This window comes from Lithobates pipiens, unplaced genomic scaffold, assembly GCF_037356315.1.
Source record: "Lithobates pipiens isolate NorthernLeopardFrog02 unplaced genomic scaffold, aLitPip1_a1.2 Scaffold_13, whole genome shotgun sequence".
In the NCBI taxonomy this organism is placed as follows: domain Eukaryota; kingdom Metazoa; phylum Chordata; class Amphibia; order Anura; family Ranidae; genus Lithobates; species Lithobates pipiens.
In genome coordinates, this window is record NW_027507718.1 from 331,366,868 (window position 1) to 331,383,050 (window position 16,183).

Consider the following 16,183-nt stretch of genomic DNA (forward strand, 5'->3'; position numbering starts at 1 on the left):
CAATGAAAAAATATACCCCACTCACTGTCCAGGAGTACATACAGCTGATCAGAACTCTGGACCAGAAGGTGCTCAAAGATAAAGGCCAAATTTTACTTTTGGATTATGTTACGCCTGTATACAGGGGCGGACTGACCCATTGATCACTCGGGCCCGTGAGAGCCTCTGCACCTCGTAATGCAGTCTAACAGGGATTCAGCAGGACGCGGCTGTGATAATACCTCTCACAGCACACTGCTTCTTGCCAGCACCTGCTTCCCTCCCGTCCACCCCAGATGCTTGTACATGACATCACCTGGGAGTCGACGGAGGAGAGGAGTAGCTGGCAAGGAGCTGTAGTATCACAGCCACGTCCTGCTGAATCCATGTTAGACTGCATTATGTATTCAGGTATTGGCTGAGGCCCTGTTTTTACTGAAGGTAAAATGGATGATTGCCACCATCGCGGGGTGGCAGACAGTATAGCCACCCACTGCGTCCCCCTGTGCCTTACACCCCCCCACTGTGTCCTCATCCACCCACCGTGTCCCCGTGTTCACCTACCTGCCATGTCCCCTCGTGTCTTACACCCACCCACACTGTGTCCCCCTGTACCTTCTCCCCCCACAGCTGTCCTGACACTGTGCCGCGTCTGGAGGATCCCAGTGCTCCGCTTTGTGCCCTGCTATTTTCCCTACTGCGTGCCTCGTGGCCTGGGATGTTCCCTGCTGTGTACCCCCCAGATATGCCATGCTGTGTGCCTCATGCCCTGTGATGTGTCCTTTGCTCTGCTATGTGCCCCATGCCCTGCTGTGCACCACCTGATGTGCTCTACTGTGTGCCCCATGCCCTGTGATGTGCTCTGTACTCCCTGATGTGCCCCATGCCCTGTGATGTGCCATGCTGCGTACCGTCTGTGTGCTGTGACCCATGATGTGACCTACTGTGTGCCCCATACCCGGTCATGTGCTTTGTGCCCTACTGCGTGCTCCCTAATGTGCCCTGTGCTTTGCTGTGTACCATACTGTGTGCCTCATGCCCTGTTATGTGTCCTCCTGTATACTGCTAGATGTGCCCTACTGTGTGCCCTGTGCTCTGTTGTGTGCCCTATGTGCCACATTCCCTGTGATGCATGCCCTGCTGTGTACCTCCTGATGTGCCCTGTTGTGTACCCCATGATTTGCCTGTGTGCCCCTTGCCCCGCTGTGTACACCCTGATGTTCCGTGCCCCCTGTGATGCACCATGCTGTGCTTAATAATGTGCCCTGCTGTATACAGCATAATAAACCCTGCTGTGTGCCCTGTGATGTGCCCCATGCCCTGCTGTGTACCACCTGATATGCTCTGCTGTGTGTCCTGTGATGTGCCCTATGCCCTGTAATGTTCTCAGTGCCCTGCTGTGTACCCCCTGATGTGCCTTAAGCCCCATGTGACTTCACGTGTGCCCTACTGTGCCCCATGTCCTGTGTTCACTGCTGTGCACCCCATGCCCTGTGTTGTGTCTGTGCCCTGCTGTATGCCTTACAGTGTGCCCCATGATTTATGTAGGTGGGGCTTTGTGTAGGTGTGGCTTGCATGTGGGTGGGGACCCAGGGGTGCCCCATGAGTTGTCAGTCCTCCCCTGCCTGTATATATCATGTAACATGTACCACAGTACTTTGTACCCCACAAAAACACTGCTTACTATGTGAGGAAAGTTGAGAACTGAAGAAAATCATCTGCACCTGAGAAAACTGCAGTAGAAGGGATTGTGCGCGCACATGTCCTGTCCCTTTGACATTACCCATTCACACATGGTTAGAGTACGTACACTAGTAACTGCACATCAATCGTTAACTTGCATATAGGAACATGTGAGCAGCCCGGTTTGCATCCAGGAGCGCACATCCATTGCTATGTGCTATCCATTGCTGTGTAAGTAAATGCTTGGATGTGCAGTTTCCAGGTTACAGCTGCAGCCAGTCATCGATTATTACAGGCGACAGTACAACACCACCTGTCACTCAAGGGCACAGAGAAATACTTTTTTTTTACGGTGCAAAGCTTGGTATGAATGAGCCCCAAGGACTTTTTACATTTTGAAAAGACACCTTTAAGGGCATATTCTTATTGCTTGTGTTTACATCCATGTTGCTTCAGTTCACAAAACAAACAAAACCCGTGAAAAATAAAAATGCATTATTTTCAACTGCTGCTGGCATTGCTGTTACTAGTGCAGCATTTAACAAGCACTTTAATCTTTTAGTAAAACATTTATACAATCATTTCTTTTTAAATTAGTTTTGCATATATTCAAATTATGAATTATGAAGTGACAACAGCAAGTAATAAATATGCATGCAAAAACATACGGAAGCATGATAAATCATGAGATTATTCATCAAAAGCGATTACTCTTGTTAAAAGGAAAGGTATGACTGTCTCAGTTTCATTTGAAAGCCAAGCGTATACTGTTGCCGATCTGTCTCTCCTGCACTAATATGATCACTTTCTTCTACACTGTTCAACTACTGTGTGTGAGCATGGCTCACAACAGGCTTTCTAAAAGCCTCTGCCGCAGTGTTCTGCGTCACCACATTTTGCCTTTATGGAGTTGCAAAGATTAAGGTCAAAAGTGTTGGAAATGCTTGGGGGAAAAAAAAAAAAAAAAAAACTTACAGCAAGGGTTGGGAATGCTTCTGTATCCCTGTTCTGCATCTCATACAAAGACTTGGACTCCTCAATGACTTGTTTCTCTCTTCGTTCTTCTGGAGTAAGCCCAAAGTGGACACGCTCCTTTTTGTGGAAGCTTGACTCCTCGCCTCTTTCCCGATCAAGCTTTCTGTGAAAAGTATACTGTTAATGTCTACAATTCATTCTCCTTACAGATTTGAATATACAAGATGACTTCTTACAAAAATCCAAGTAGAATCAAATACAACCCCAATTCCAAAACAAAGTTGGGACACTAAAATCTACATACAAACAGAAAGCAATGATTTGCAAATCTCAAATTCACCATATTTTATGCACAATAGTAAATGTAAAACCTATCAAAATGTTTAAACTGAGAAAATATACAATTTTAAGAAGTAAAATAAGGTAATTTTGAAATCGATGGCAACAGGTCAGAAAAAAGTTGGGACAGGGCCATATTTACCATGGGAGTAGTATTCTCTCTTTTAAGAAGACCCTGTAAAAGTCTAAATGTCTGGGAACTGAGGGGACCAGTTACTAGAGTTTAGGGAGAGGAATGTTGTCCCATTCTTGCCCGATATAGAAATCTAACTGCTCAACAGTCCAGGGTCTTCATGTCTTGTTTCAAGATGCGCCAAACATTTCCAATTGGTGGAAAGGTCTGGACTGTAGGAAGGCTAGTTATGCACCTGGTACCCTCTACTATGAAGCGATACTGTTGCCATAGATGCAGAATGCAGTTTAACATTGTCCCACTGAAATATGTAAGGGCTTCCCTGGAAAGACGTTTGGATGGAAGCTTATACTGCTCTAAAACCTGGATACATCTTTCAGCAACGATGGTGCCTTTCCAGATGTGCAAGCTGCCAATTCCATACGCACTAATACACCCTCGTACCGTTAGAGATGCAGGCATTTGAACGGAGTGCTGATAAGCCAGAAAGCCCCTCTCCTAAGGATGCAGGACCCATGATTGCCAAAAAGAACGTCATATTTTAAATTTGTCTGATTAAAATACGGTTTTACACTTCGCAATAGACCCATTTTAAAACAGCTTTAACCCAAAGACTCCAATGGCATTTCTAGAGCTCAGATATGGCTTCTTTCCACGATAGATTCTTTACTTGCATTTTTAAAGGGCACGACAAACTGTGTTCAGAGATAGTGATTTTTGGAAAATTTGTCAGTTCATGCAGTAACGCCCCATCACAGAATCGTGCCTGCTTTTAGTGCAGTGCAATCAGAGGGCCAAGAAAAATCATGGGCATCCAATACTGCGTTTTGACCTTGTCCCTTGTGCACAGAGATTTCACCAGTTTCTTGCAATCCATTGAAATTATGTAATTTAGATGATTTAAAGTCTTTGCAAAACTTTTTTGAGCTGCAACTTATCACCGATTAGTGAACCTCTGGCCATCCAGCCTTTTGAGACACACTAACTCTAAGATGCTATTTTTATACCCAATCAGGTTGCTGACCTGTTTCTGAATAACCCAATTAGCTGTTCGAGATGTTCCTTGTTAGGACAAATTTACCACCTTTATTCATTTTTTTTTTCTGTCCCAACGTTTGAGACATGTTTCCACCATCAATTTCAAAATTAAACTTATGAATATTATTATTAGAAGGGTTAATTCCCATTATTCATAGAAGATGAAGTGTTGGAGCAGCAATTCATAATAATGAACTGTAGGTTGTACTGCTGTCTGCAGGACACTGGGCACAACATAAAGCTCTAGAAGCAGTGTCAGATTTAGTGGAGTGCACCATGACGAGAAGGGGTAGAAGTTTACCTTTGAGGCTTCACTGAATGATGGCCTGCTTAGAAGTGGTGGCACAAGAAGTTGGTGCAACATTATGGGCATACCCTGAGTTGACAAAGGGAATCTATCTTTCTAAAAGTAATGGTTGAAAGAGACACTCACAGACAGCGCCACATCTAGACACTAGAAAGAAATTTCTTTTTGGTGAACTGGAGCTGGAAAGAGGAATCAGGTGAGGTAAAAGGCAGAAAATACTTTGTGAAGGCGGTTCCTTACAAACCTAACCTTTGATATTGCTGACAGCCAAACACTGGTCCAGACCCAACTCAAGGAAGGAGAGGATTCCTCCCACTGAGAATCTCCTAGGGTGGAATTCCTGAGAAACCAAGTGAACACTGCCTTTTCATGTCCAATAATAGAACTTGTGAAAAATAAACTTCAAAGTTTTTAAAATTGCAGCAATTATTGATTCAGATATACCCATGTCTCAGAACCTGAGTTTCAACAACAATGCCATTAAACACTGCAGCAACAGTTTTTTTTGCCAGTCGCTAAGGCACATCCGCAACCGTTCTTAATATGTCAGCATAACACGGATGCCGAGGCCAATCTGGGGCAATCAGAATCACCAGAATCCCCTCGGCCTCCATCTGCGAAGCAGACGTGGTAGAAGTTTGGTTGGGGGGGGGGGGGGGGGGGGGAGGCATAAATCAGTCCAATTATGCCCCTATGGAGCCACCGCCCAGGGATCCTTTGGCCTGGCCACAAACCTCTGTACCTTCCGATTGAGTCGAGAAGCCAGGAGATCCACATCTGGCGTGCCACACCTTAGGCAAAGAAGCTGAAATATATCCGGATTTAGCGACCATTCCCCTTGGTCCAGCATCTGATGACTTGGGTAGTCCGCTTGCCAGTTTTCTACACCTGGAATGTACATGGCCGATAGAGCCGGCACGCGCCACTCTGATTGCCCGAAACTCCAGTAAATTGATCAGCAGGCAGGATTCCTCCTGGGTCCACCGACAATGGGGTGACTGTACGCCCCAAACCCCCCCCCAACCGGTCAGGATGGTGTCCGTTGTGATCATCGTCCAATGAAGAGGAAGGAACGAATTCCCGGACCGAACAGCCGGCGACCTCATCCACCAGAGCAGGGAATCCCGACTAGCTGGCTCACCCGAATTTGACAATCCAGGGACGACGGAGATTTGTCCCATTTGGACAATATTTCCTTTTGGAAGACTCGAGTGTGGAATCGAGCACACGGTACCGCCTTGAAAGTGGCTACCATGAGATCCAGGACTCGCATGCAAAAAGCCAGATTGGGTCCCACAAGCGGGCTGGCTTGTGGGACCCAAAAGGGACAGACATCTCTGTAGATGCCACCCCCCCACCGTATCCTCCATTTTTAGGGTATCCCGCACTGCTGTAAATAAGTGCTCCTACAAGTGCTTTTCCTGAGCTGACCCGGACATGGAGTCATCCTCACTGTCCGAACGGTCCTGGTCAGAATCCTCTGATACATCAGAACAGGGGCCGCCAGTCACAGCAGGGCCAGAGTCTGAATCAGAGCTTTCCCCAGAAGATGGTGGGGGCATTTTTTTTTTTTACCCCGCCTTGCGCCCGCACGCCACTTCCACCCTGCCAACAAAGACCTCCAGGACCATCGACTGAGCGTCCATAGGCACCACAGGTGCAGGGGAACCAGTTGCAATCACAGTGATGTCTGGGGAAGAAGTGCCAGCTTCTGATGCCATTCTGACCCACACTCGCCTGTCACCACTTAGGGACCAAAGAAAAGTCACACAAAAGGCCCCCCATCCCCGCAGGACTCACCACCCTGACCCAGGTACTGCCCTGTGCTGCTGCTGTCGGCTCTCCCCTGTTCCATCCACGAGGCGTCAGTGTGGAAGCACGCTCTTCTAGAAGGAAACAAGCGCCTTGTTCTAGAAGGAAACAAGCACCCAGTGCTAGAGGCAAAACCACCTGAGGCTATTAGAAAATGGCTGCGTCAGCAAAAACAGCCTGAGAGTGCCAAGAAAATGTCAGAGCTACTAGAAAATGGCTGAAGGCAAAAAACTAGCTGTGGCTACCACAAAATGGCCGCAGAGCGCGCGGCGGCCTCCCCACATGGCTCACACAGCACAGTCACCCACCGTGGCCCAGAAAAAAATAAAAAATAAAAAGTGAAGAGGATGCGCGCACCCCCCTGCCAGGACCCAGAGCCCCCCCAAAGAGGACCCTGGGCCAGGTACATGTACAGCACCCCCATGTGCCCAGTCAAACAGCGGACGAAAGCATGGGGAGGAGGGAAAGAACAGGGAGAGAAGAAAGGGAGAGTAAGAGACCCCCTAGTTGACCTTCCAGGGAATGCCCAGCTGCTCCAGCCTGCCCGGACAGGAGGAACCTTACTTAGCCACCCTGCAGGAACTGCTGGACGCATTCCACAGACAGACCATATCACCCAAGCAGTACGGGGTGGCTGCTGGCCACGGCATACAGACAGAGACAGCAGTAGTCCGGTCAAATGTGGGCCCTGGAGCATATAGCGCACCACCCGCCCCTGGAATAGATGGGGCATGCCGTGGCCGACCCAAGGCGTAGCTAGGGCCTGCTCACGCTTGATGGCTAGGGAGACTACAAGGATCTATATTATCCAGCCTGTCAACCAGCCCGGCTGTTGATTTTAGATCACAGGAATCAAATATGCAGAAAAAAATAAATAAATCGGGAGCCAGGTCCTTCTATACTAGGCAGAATAAAAATTGCCCTGCTAGATGCAGTGTGAGGGGTTATATACAGTAGGACAGCCCCCTGGGCGGTACTGTGCAAGGGTTTCCATTTTAGACACTTTCTGCCTAGTCCTCTCCTAAAGGGGCGATATAACCCTAAGGTCAAGGGCTGCTGTGTCCGTCAATGAACGATAGAGAAATAGATTTTTCTACTCCTGAGTATGGCGATACCACATGTGGGAGACTTCCACAGCCTGGCCACATACAGTGGCTGAGCGTGGCTGGCTGAGCGTGGCTGGCTGAGCGTGGCTGGCTGAGCGTGGCTGGCTGAGCGTGGCTGGCTGAGCGTGGCTGGCTTTGTCACCGAGCAGCGCTGTGGGCACTACATATCCAGCCCACAGTGCTGCTGCATCCGATCTCTCCCCTCTCAGTTCACACTAGACGGAGAGGGGAAAGAGGAACCGGATATCCCACCGGTTTGTTTACATGTGATCGCTCCGTCATTTGAAGGAGCGATCATGTAGTAAACAGTCGCTGTCAGCGGTCACGGACGCTCCAGGGGACACGCGATTCTGAGAGGACGTCATAGTACACCCTAGCAGAGTTATCGACCCGCCCTGTAGCCGTCATTTGGCTATGGGCCAGTTAAAGGTTCAGTTAAAAAAAAAAAAAAAACACAAACATGTTATACTTACCTCCTCTGTGCAGTTGGTTTTGCACAGAGTGGCCCTGATCCTCCTCTTCTGGGGTCTTTCAGCAGCGCTCCGGGCTCCTCCTGTTCGAATTCCCCGTTGAGCCACTTGTGCTCGGGGTACTCGTGCAGGCGTGCTTCCATGCCCTGCTGTTGCATCTGACAGACAGCAAAAGTCGGCACCACCCCCGGCTCCTGCGTCATTGGATTTGATTGACAGCAGCAGGAGCCAAAAGCTGCACTGCTATCAATCTATCCAATCAGGTCCCAAGACACCGTCTGGAGCTGGTGTATTCATCCCCGCAGCTGGAAAGACCAGGTTCAGGTACAGTATCTCACAAAAGTGAGTACACCCATCACATTTTTGTAAATATTTTATTATATCTTTTCATGTGGCAACACTGACGAAATTACACTTTGCTACAATGTAAAGTAGTGAATGTACAGCTTGTATAACAGTGTAAATTTGCTGTCCCCTCAAAAGAAATCACAGCCATTAATGTCTAAACCGCTGGCAACAAAAGTGAGTACACCTTTAAGTGAAAATGTCCAAATTGGGCCTAATTAGCCATTTTCCCTCATCGGTGTCCTGTGACTTGTTAGTGTTGCAAGGACTCAGGTGTGAATAGGAGTAGGTGTGTTAAATTTGGTGTTTTCGCTCTCTCATACTGGTCATTGGAAGTGCAACATGGCATCTGAAAAATAGGATTTTTATAACAGCTTACCTGTAAAATCCTTTTCTTGGAGTACATCATAGGACACAAAGCCTTAAGCATTTACTTAGTTGGTTATAGCTACCTTCGGGTGTTGATACTGGCACACCCAATACAGGAAATTTACTCCCCTATAACCCCTCCTCCTTCCAGGAGTACCTCCAGGAGTTTTTGTAGCCAAGCAATATACTTAAACCCCATAAAAAGAAGGGGGATCTCTGTGTTCTATGATGTACTCCAAGAAAAGGATTTTACAGGTGCCATTATAAAAATCCTATTTTCTTTATCATACATCATAGGACATAAAGCCTTAAGTATTTACTTAGTGGGACGTCCCATAGCAATGCTACTTGAGGGGAGGGAGACAATCCGTAGGGCCGCCCCAGACTTTGAGGACATACTGCTGCCTGCAGCACACTGCACTCCTCAATCCTTCTTACATCTACTTGGTAAAAGTTTGTAAATGTATGGCCCAAAGACCATGTTGGGGCCTTGCAGATCTGAGCAAAAGAGGCCTGGTGACGCACTGCCCAAGAAGCACTAACCGCTCTGGTAGAGTGCACCTTAAACTTGAATAGGGGGAATCTTAGCCCTTAAATTATAAGTTTGAATTATAACTTGCCAAATCCACTTAGCAACAGTGGATTTTGACGCTGCCTGTCCTTTTTTAGGACCCTCTGGCAGAATAAATAAGACATCAGTCTTACGAATCTGAGCAGTTTTCTTTAAATAAATTCTCACTGCATCAACACAATATAGTGACATTTCTTCCCTGGAACATGGTTTTGGGAAAAACCACGGCAGGACAATATCTTCATTCAGATGAAAGCCTGAAACCACTTTTGGCAAAAAACCTGGACGAGGGCGTAACACCACTCTGTCCTCATGAATAATCAAATATGTCCCTTTACATGAATGGGCAGCCAATTCGGAAACCTTCCTTGCTGAGGATATAGCAACCAAAAATATCAGCTTCCTAGTCAGAAGGACTAAGGGAACATGCTATAATGGTTCAAATGGTGGACAAAAACTAAATTAAAGTCCCAAGGGGTTAAAGGTGATTTAACTAGCGGATTAATCTGCATCACCCCTTGCATAAAACCCCGGACTAAATAATGCGTAGCAAGCGGTCTTTGAAATAAAACAGATAGGGCCAACGTCATCCCCAATTATATTATAGGCAGAATCCTTGCCTTTCTACATCTCCGAGGGTACCAACCCTTGGATTCACACCAGGAAACAAGCTTTCCAAACGCTAATATACAGCTCTGGAAACTGGTTTCCTTGCATTGATTAAAGTTGAGATAACAGACCTGGAAAGCCCACGCTTCTTCAGAATGTGGGTTTCAATAGCCAAGCCGTTAAATTTAGCATTCGTAAAGTAGGATGGAATATGGGCCCCTGTGATAGCAGGTCTGGCCTTAGTGGAAGAGGCCAAGGACCCTCCACTGCCATCTTTACGATCTCTGTATACCATGACCTTCTGGGCCATGCTGTTGCTACTAGAATTACCGGCTTTCTTACCAGCTTGATTCTGCAAAGAAGTCGAGGCAGCAACTGGCAGCAACTGATTCGGGGGAGAAGCGTAGATTCGTGAAAATTGATCCCACGGAGTTACCAGCGCATCTGTTCCATATGCGAATGGATCCCTTGTTCTAGACACAAAGTTGATTAACTTCATGTTGAATCTGGACACTAGATCTATGTCCGGAGTCCCCAATCTTTGGCAAACACTTCAGGGTGAGAGACCATTCCCCTGGGAATAATTGCTGGCGACTTAGTCCGCTTGCCAATTTTCTACTCTCGGAATGAAAACTGCCGATAGGTATGGGACATTCCTTTCTGCCCAAGTTATGATATGGTTAACCTCTCTCTGAGCTGAGAGACTCTTGGTGCCCCCTTGGTGATTGATATAGGCCACAGCAGTGACATTGTCGGATTGAATCCGGACTGGACAATACATTGCCTAAATCTCTAGGATCTTGATGGGCAGGGCTCTTGAGTTTTGACCACTGTCCATGGACAGTCATCTCCTCTAGTACCACTCCCCAGCCTGAGAGGCTGTCATCTGTGGTTACTACTTTCCAGATTATTGGTTTGAAGGATTTCCCCTTCAGCAAACTCTGGCTTCGTAACCACCAACTGAGGCTTTGAGACACTCTTTGGGACAGCCGCGTTGGCAAGTCCAAAGCTTGGATCGTCTTGTTCCAAGTAGAGGATTCTGTTTTGCAACATTCTTGAATGGAACTAGGCATAGGAGACTGCTTCGAATGAAGCTACCATCTTTCCTAACAACCTCATGCAAAGGTAAATTTAAGGATTTGCTTTTGACCAGACCATCCGTACCAGCTCTTGTATGGAGCTGATCCTTGCTGGAAGCAAGAACCCCCTTTTCTGGGCTGTATCGATGATCAGGCCTAAGTAATCCAGCCTTCTTACTGGTTTTAAGGAAGACTTCTCAAGGTTGAGGATCCAACCAAGACTTTCCAGGTAACTGGTTGTAATGCGAACACTTTGCTTTACACGAGTCACTGACTGGTCGATTAACAAATTGTTTAGGTACGCCAACACTGTTATGCCCTGTGCCCTCAACCTGACTAGAAGTGAGGTCAGTATTTTTGTGAAAACCCATGGTGCTGTGGCTAGCCCAAAGGGTAAGGCCGCAAACTGAAAGTGCCGCCGTTCCACTTCGAATCGCAGAAACCTTTGGTGAGCAGGAAATGTAGGGACATGCAGATATGCGTCCCCGATATCGATGGACGTCAGAAGTTCTCGGCCTTGTAGGATGGAGACCACTGACCAGATGGACTCCATTTGAAATTAGCAAATTTTTAGGAACCAATTTAGATTTTTTTAGATCCAGAATGGGCCCGACATCTCCATTCGGTTTTGGTACTGTAAACAGGTTTGAATAAAACCTAAACCTTGTTCTTCTGTGGGGATCTGTACGATTACCCCTTGAGTCAATAATCGGTCTAATGCTTGAAAACGGGGATCGTCTTTTCCCTGGATCCTTGGGAACATTTGATCTCAGAAAGTGAGATGGTGGAAACTCCTGAAACTCTAGTTTGTATCCTAGAGTCACTTTGGAGAGATCCCATCTGTCCAGTTTTTCCCTCTCCCAGACTTATGCGAAATGCAGAAGTCTGTAGCGATAATCTTAAATTGCCAGTTGAAGTCCTATCGGACGAAACACGTAGGGCTGTTTCTTACGCTTCCTATATTGCTTTTTAAAAATGTGATCACATTTTTTATGTTTTGATACCTATACTATATATTCGGCATTTTTTGAAATAAAAACGCCAATTGGTACCCTCGAATCTACACCATTGGGAGTCTTTTCTTTTATGTTTCTACATGTTACTCGCTCCTTATGCTTACTGATCGATTTGAGAAACCCTTTCTGGATGCCCTGGCTGTTAACGTTTTGGTCTGCCGATTCCATTGGATGCTTGTGGATGGTGAATGACCTCACAGAGCTGGCCGCTCCAAGTGATTATCGCTACATGCTCGTATGATCTGGTGTCGCTGACACACAGGTCCATCCTTTCCGGTAAGAGAATTTCATCATACCTGTTTATCCGGATCTTACCATTCGCATAAGCACAGTTGTTTGCTGATCTTCCCAATGCAGGATTGATCTTATAGTTCCGGGAAATAGACGTAAAAGTGCTGCCAGCATTGCTGCAGAAGTTGAAGGGGTGTGGGGGGTCAGCCTGTCAGTGCTCAAAGAATAAGCCACACACTGCATCAAATTTGTCTGCATGGCTGTCATCCCAGAAGGAAGCCTCTTCTAAAGGTGATGCACAAAGCCAGCAAACAGTTTGCTGAAGACAAGCAGACTAAGGACATAGATTACTGGAGTCTGATGAGACCAAGATAAACTTATTTGGTTCAGATGGTAACAAGCATCTTTGGTGGCAACCAGTTGAGGAGTACAAAGACAAGCACGTCTTACCTGCAGTCAAGCATGGTAGTGGGAGTGTCATGGTCTGCACGAGTGCTGGCCGCACTGGGGAGCTACAGTTCATTAAGGGAACCATAAATGCCAATATGTATTGTGACATACTGAAGCAGAGCATGATCCCCTCCCTTCGGAGACTGGGCCGCAGGGCAGTACTCCAAGATAACGACCCCAACACACACCTCCAAGATGACAGCTGCCTTGCTAAAGAAGGTAAAGGTGATGGATTGGCTAAGCACGTCTCCAGACCTAAATCCTATTGAGCATCTGTGGGGCATCCTCAAGTGGAAAGGTGGAGGTGGTGTGCAAGGTCTCTAACATTCACCAGCTCGGTGATGTCATCATGAAGGAATGGACGAGGACTCCAGTGGCAGCCTGTGAAGCTCTGGTGAACTCCATGCCCAAGAGAGTTAAGGCAGTGGTGGAAAATAATGGTGGCCACACAAGACACTTTGGGCCCAATTTGGACATTCTCACTTAGGGTGTACTCACTTTTGTTACCAGCGGTTTAGACAATGACTGTTTTTTTTGGAGGGGGCATCAAATTTACACGGTTATACAAGATGTACACCCAGTGTGTCACATGAAAAGATTAAATAAAATATTTAGGGGTGTACTCACTTTTGTGAGATACTGTAAGTAAAAGGGGGTCAGCTGCAGCACAGGATGGTTTTCACCTTAATGCACAGAATGCATTAAGGTGAAAAACTTCAAGGGTGTACAACCCCTTTAAGTTAGCCAGGGCAGAGTTGAAGTAAAGGTGTCCAACCTCCTAAGAAACTATCAAAAAGCCGAACCATACTATTAGTGGAAGGGGTTTATCCTGGGCTGGCCTACAGTGGGCAACAGTATGACCTAAAAGTGAATTTAGTGACCTTCAATTTCATATTCATAAACTACAGAGGGGTGGAAAACAATACAATACACCAGGGACTGCAGACAAACAGAACACGAGAACAAGGGAGAAACCTCCCTAACATCTACAGGAAAAAAAAAAAAAAATCTTGTGTCTCTGAATCTAACATCCATCAAAACAATGAGCGAACCCAGGGCTTAGCCACAAGGCTGCCGGAAGCACTCAAATGTGGGTTGACTAGACTCCCAGGCTCCTTCACCACCCTGATGGTAAAACAAAAGTAGCCTGCCACGAATAGGGAATCAGGTTATTATCTGGACTGTGATAATACCAAAATTTCCTTTTGCAAAAAAAATAAAATAAAAATAAAAATTGCATTTTGCTCCATTATATAAAATGTAAAAGCTTGCCTTCCAGGCACTTTTGGAGTCTTGCTCTGCCCTTTATTCTCATTCAGGACAGTCTGATCTGCAGGAAGTCCATGTTGCTTATTTCCAGATGCTTGTTGCAGACGCGGAGAAGGTACAGATTGAGTCTTTTGTGGTTTAGCTAAACTCTTCTGTCCTCTGCTATCCTTCTCTGCCAATAGGAGAAAGAACCAACTTTTAATACAAAAACACTGACCACCACCTAAATATTTACATAAAGCACCATAAAAATGTTATTTACCGAACTGTACCACCGGGCCACTCACACAAGACTTTTTTAACTTCTTCCCAGCAACAGTGCTCCAGCCATCATTATTACTGACAGTTAGTGGGACTGGTTTAAGGTTTTTCAGTGGAACAACTTTTCTAGATAAAAAAAAAAAAAAAGTTAAAAACGATATGAAATATATATATATATATATATATATATATATATATATATATATATATATATATATATATATATATATATATGTATGTATTTTATTTATTTATTTTTACACACACACACACACACACTTTTGATGATGTGAACACATTACCACATTTTTCACAATTCTGAACCCCAATGGTAAAAATATTTTAGAAAGCTATACTTTAATACTTCAGCCTCGTTTTAAGATTTTGTTGTTTATTTTTTGTTGTGAAACCCCAAACATTATATATTTTTTCTAACATGCTAGAGAATAAAACTGAGATCATTGCAATACTTTTATTCACACCGTATTTGCGCAGAGGTCTTACAAGTGCACTTAAAAAACTCACTTTTTTGAATAAAAAATAATAAAATAAAAATATTGCGGCAAACATATTGGACACATTTGACACTTTTTGGGACCACTGACGATTATACAGCGATCAGTGCTATTAAAATCCACTGATTACTGTATAAATGTCACTGGCAGGGAAGGGGTTAACTGTGTTCCCTAGGTGTGGACTAACTGTAGGGGGGATGAAGGAAGGAAGGAAGAAAAAAAAGGGTTTAAACACACAGATCCCGTTTCTCGCTCTGTCACAACTGATCGAGGGAGCATGGCGGTCATTGCGCCTACTGGGCACTCGCACCAGCTACAGGCACATGCTGCAGACGCGTACCCCTAGTGGCCAAAAGGTGAAGCAACGCAAGGTAACGGTGTGCCATTCTGCCTCAGTAAAACTGCGGCAGCTGGTCGGCAAGCGGTTAAATTTAACACACCAGTTAGCTGCAAGCCATCCAAGCCAGGTGTTTCATGGTAATTGGGAAATGGCTAATTCAATCTCATCTGTCCAAAGAGGAACGTCCAGTTACCTCCGGGAAGTCAAGGAGGGAAAGGAGGCCTACTTTAGGTAATGCTGTATCCTTAATTGCAAATATGGTTATTTATGAGCATGAAAATTCAAACTCTTACATACAGAGTTAGCCAAGCACATTATTCAACTCAATTTAAGTGTTCTTCTCATACAGTTAATGGTTTGTGTGACATACTTTTCACCCAGCTCTTCCACAAAAACTACAGCTGGTCCGTTCTCAGCAACAACTTCTTGGATGTGAGCATTATAAAAAGTTCCTCCATACTCTAATCGAACCTACAAAAAAGAAAAACCAAGTTTTCATATTACTAAGAATGGTGACGACTTTACATATTGCAGCAAAAGTAGGTACATTTTAATATCCCAGTGTCACCAATAAAAACTACTAGCTAGAGCTTTTGCCAGTCATCAAAAAAAAAAAAAAAAAAAAAAAATATATATATATATAAATATATATATATAAATATATATATATATAATAGCTCACAATACCATGCACAATGTAATGACTTGGTAAGAATGGACAGATCTGAGTATTGCGTGCGATAAATAGCATATGTTCCAACAAACTGCACACATAAATAATACACTTTACCATAGTCACATTTTTCTCCTCAGCATCCCTTTCATTATAAACAAATGTTTGCATGTTCAAGAACAGGCAAGGTCAGGTGCGGTGGTGAGTGCAGAGAAGGCTTAGGCGCAATGGTGAGAGCAAGGGGTGGTGTGTTCAGGCGCCGTGTTGAGTGCAGTTGGAGAAGACAGCGATCAGGTGTCATGATGGCACCAGGGGTAAGCATGGAAGCGAGAGGAGGGTGCAGGCGCAATGGTGAAAAGTGGGTTATGTGCAGTGGGAGGAGTATAAAAACAGTTTGCTGTGCTTAGGGTTGATCACATTCATGTCAACATGCAGAACACAAAATAAATTATGTCCCATTAGGCGATGAAACAAAGTGCTCGTGCTTAAAATGACATGTCGTGTGCAATGGTGTTCAGACTGGGTGCCCCACATAGATGTACACTCATCCTGGATGTTGACCAACTATTGCTAGTATGGTCACTTAGGCATGTGGGGATACCCCTAAGGAGCC

The 16,183-nt window shown here is 45.4% G+C and overlaps 1 protein-coding gene across 1 annotated transcript in view; it reads right to left on the reverse strand.

Moving 5' to 3' along the window:
- Positions 1–16,183, reverse strand: part of OTUD4 (OTU deubiquitinase 4) — a 99,313-nt gene that overhangs the window by 20,303 nt on the left and 62,827 nt on the right. Inside the window, exons 11-14 of the mRNA XM_077476980.1 lie at positions 15,268–15,368; positions 14,044–14,168; positions 13,785–13,953; positions 2,638–2,800 (exon numbers count right to left, since the gene is read on the reverse strand). Coding sequence (XP_077333106.1) covers positions 2,638–2,800; positions 13,785–13,953; positions 14,044–14,168; positions 15,268–15,368 — 558 coding nt within the window. The remainder of the gene's footprint in view (positions 1–2,637; positions 2,801–13,784; positions 13,954–14,043; positions 14,169–15,267; positions 15,369–16,183) is intronic.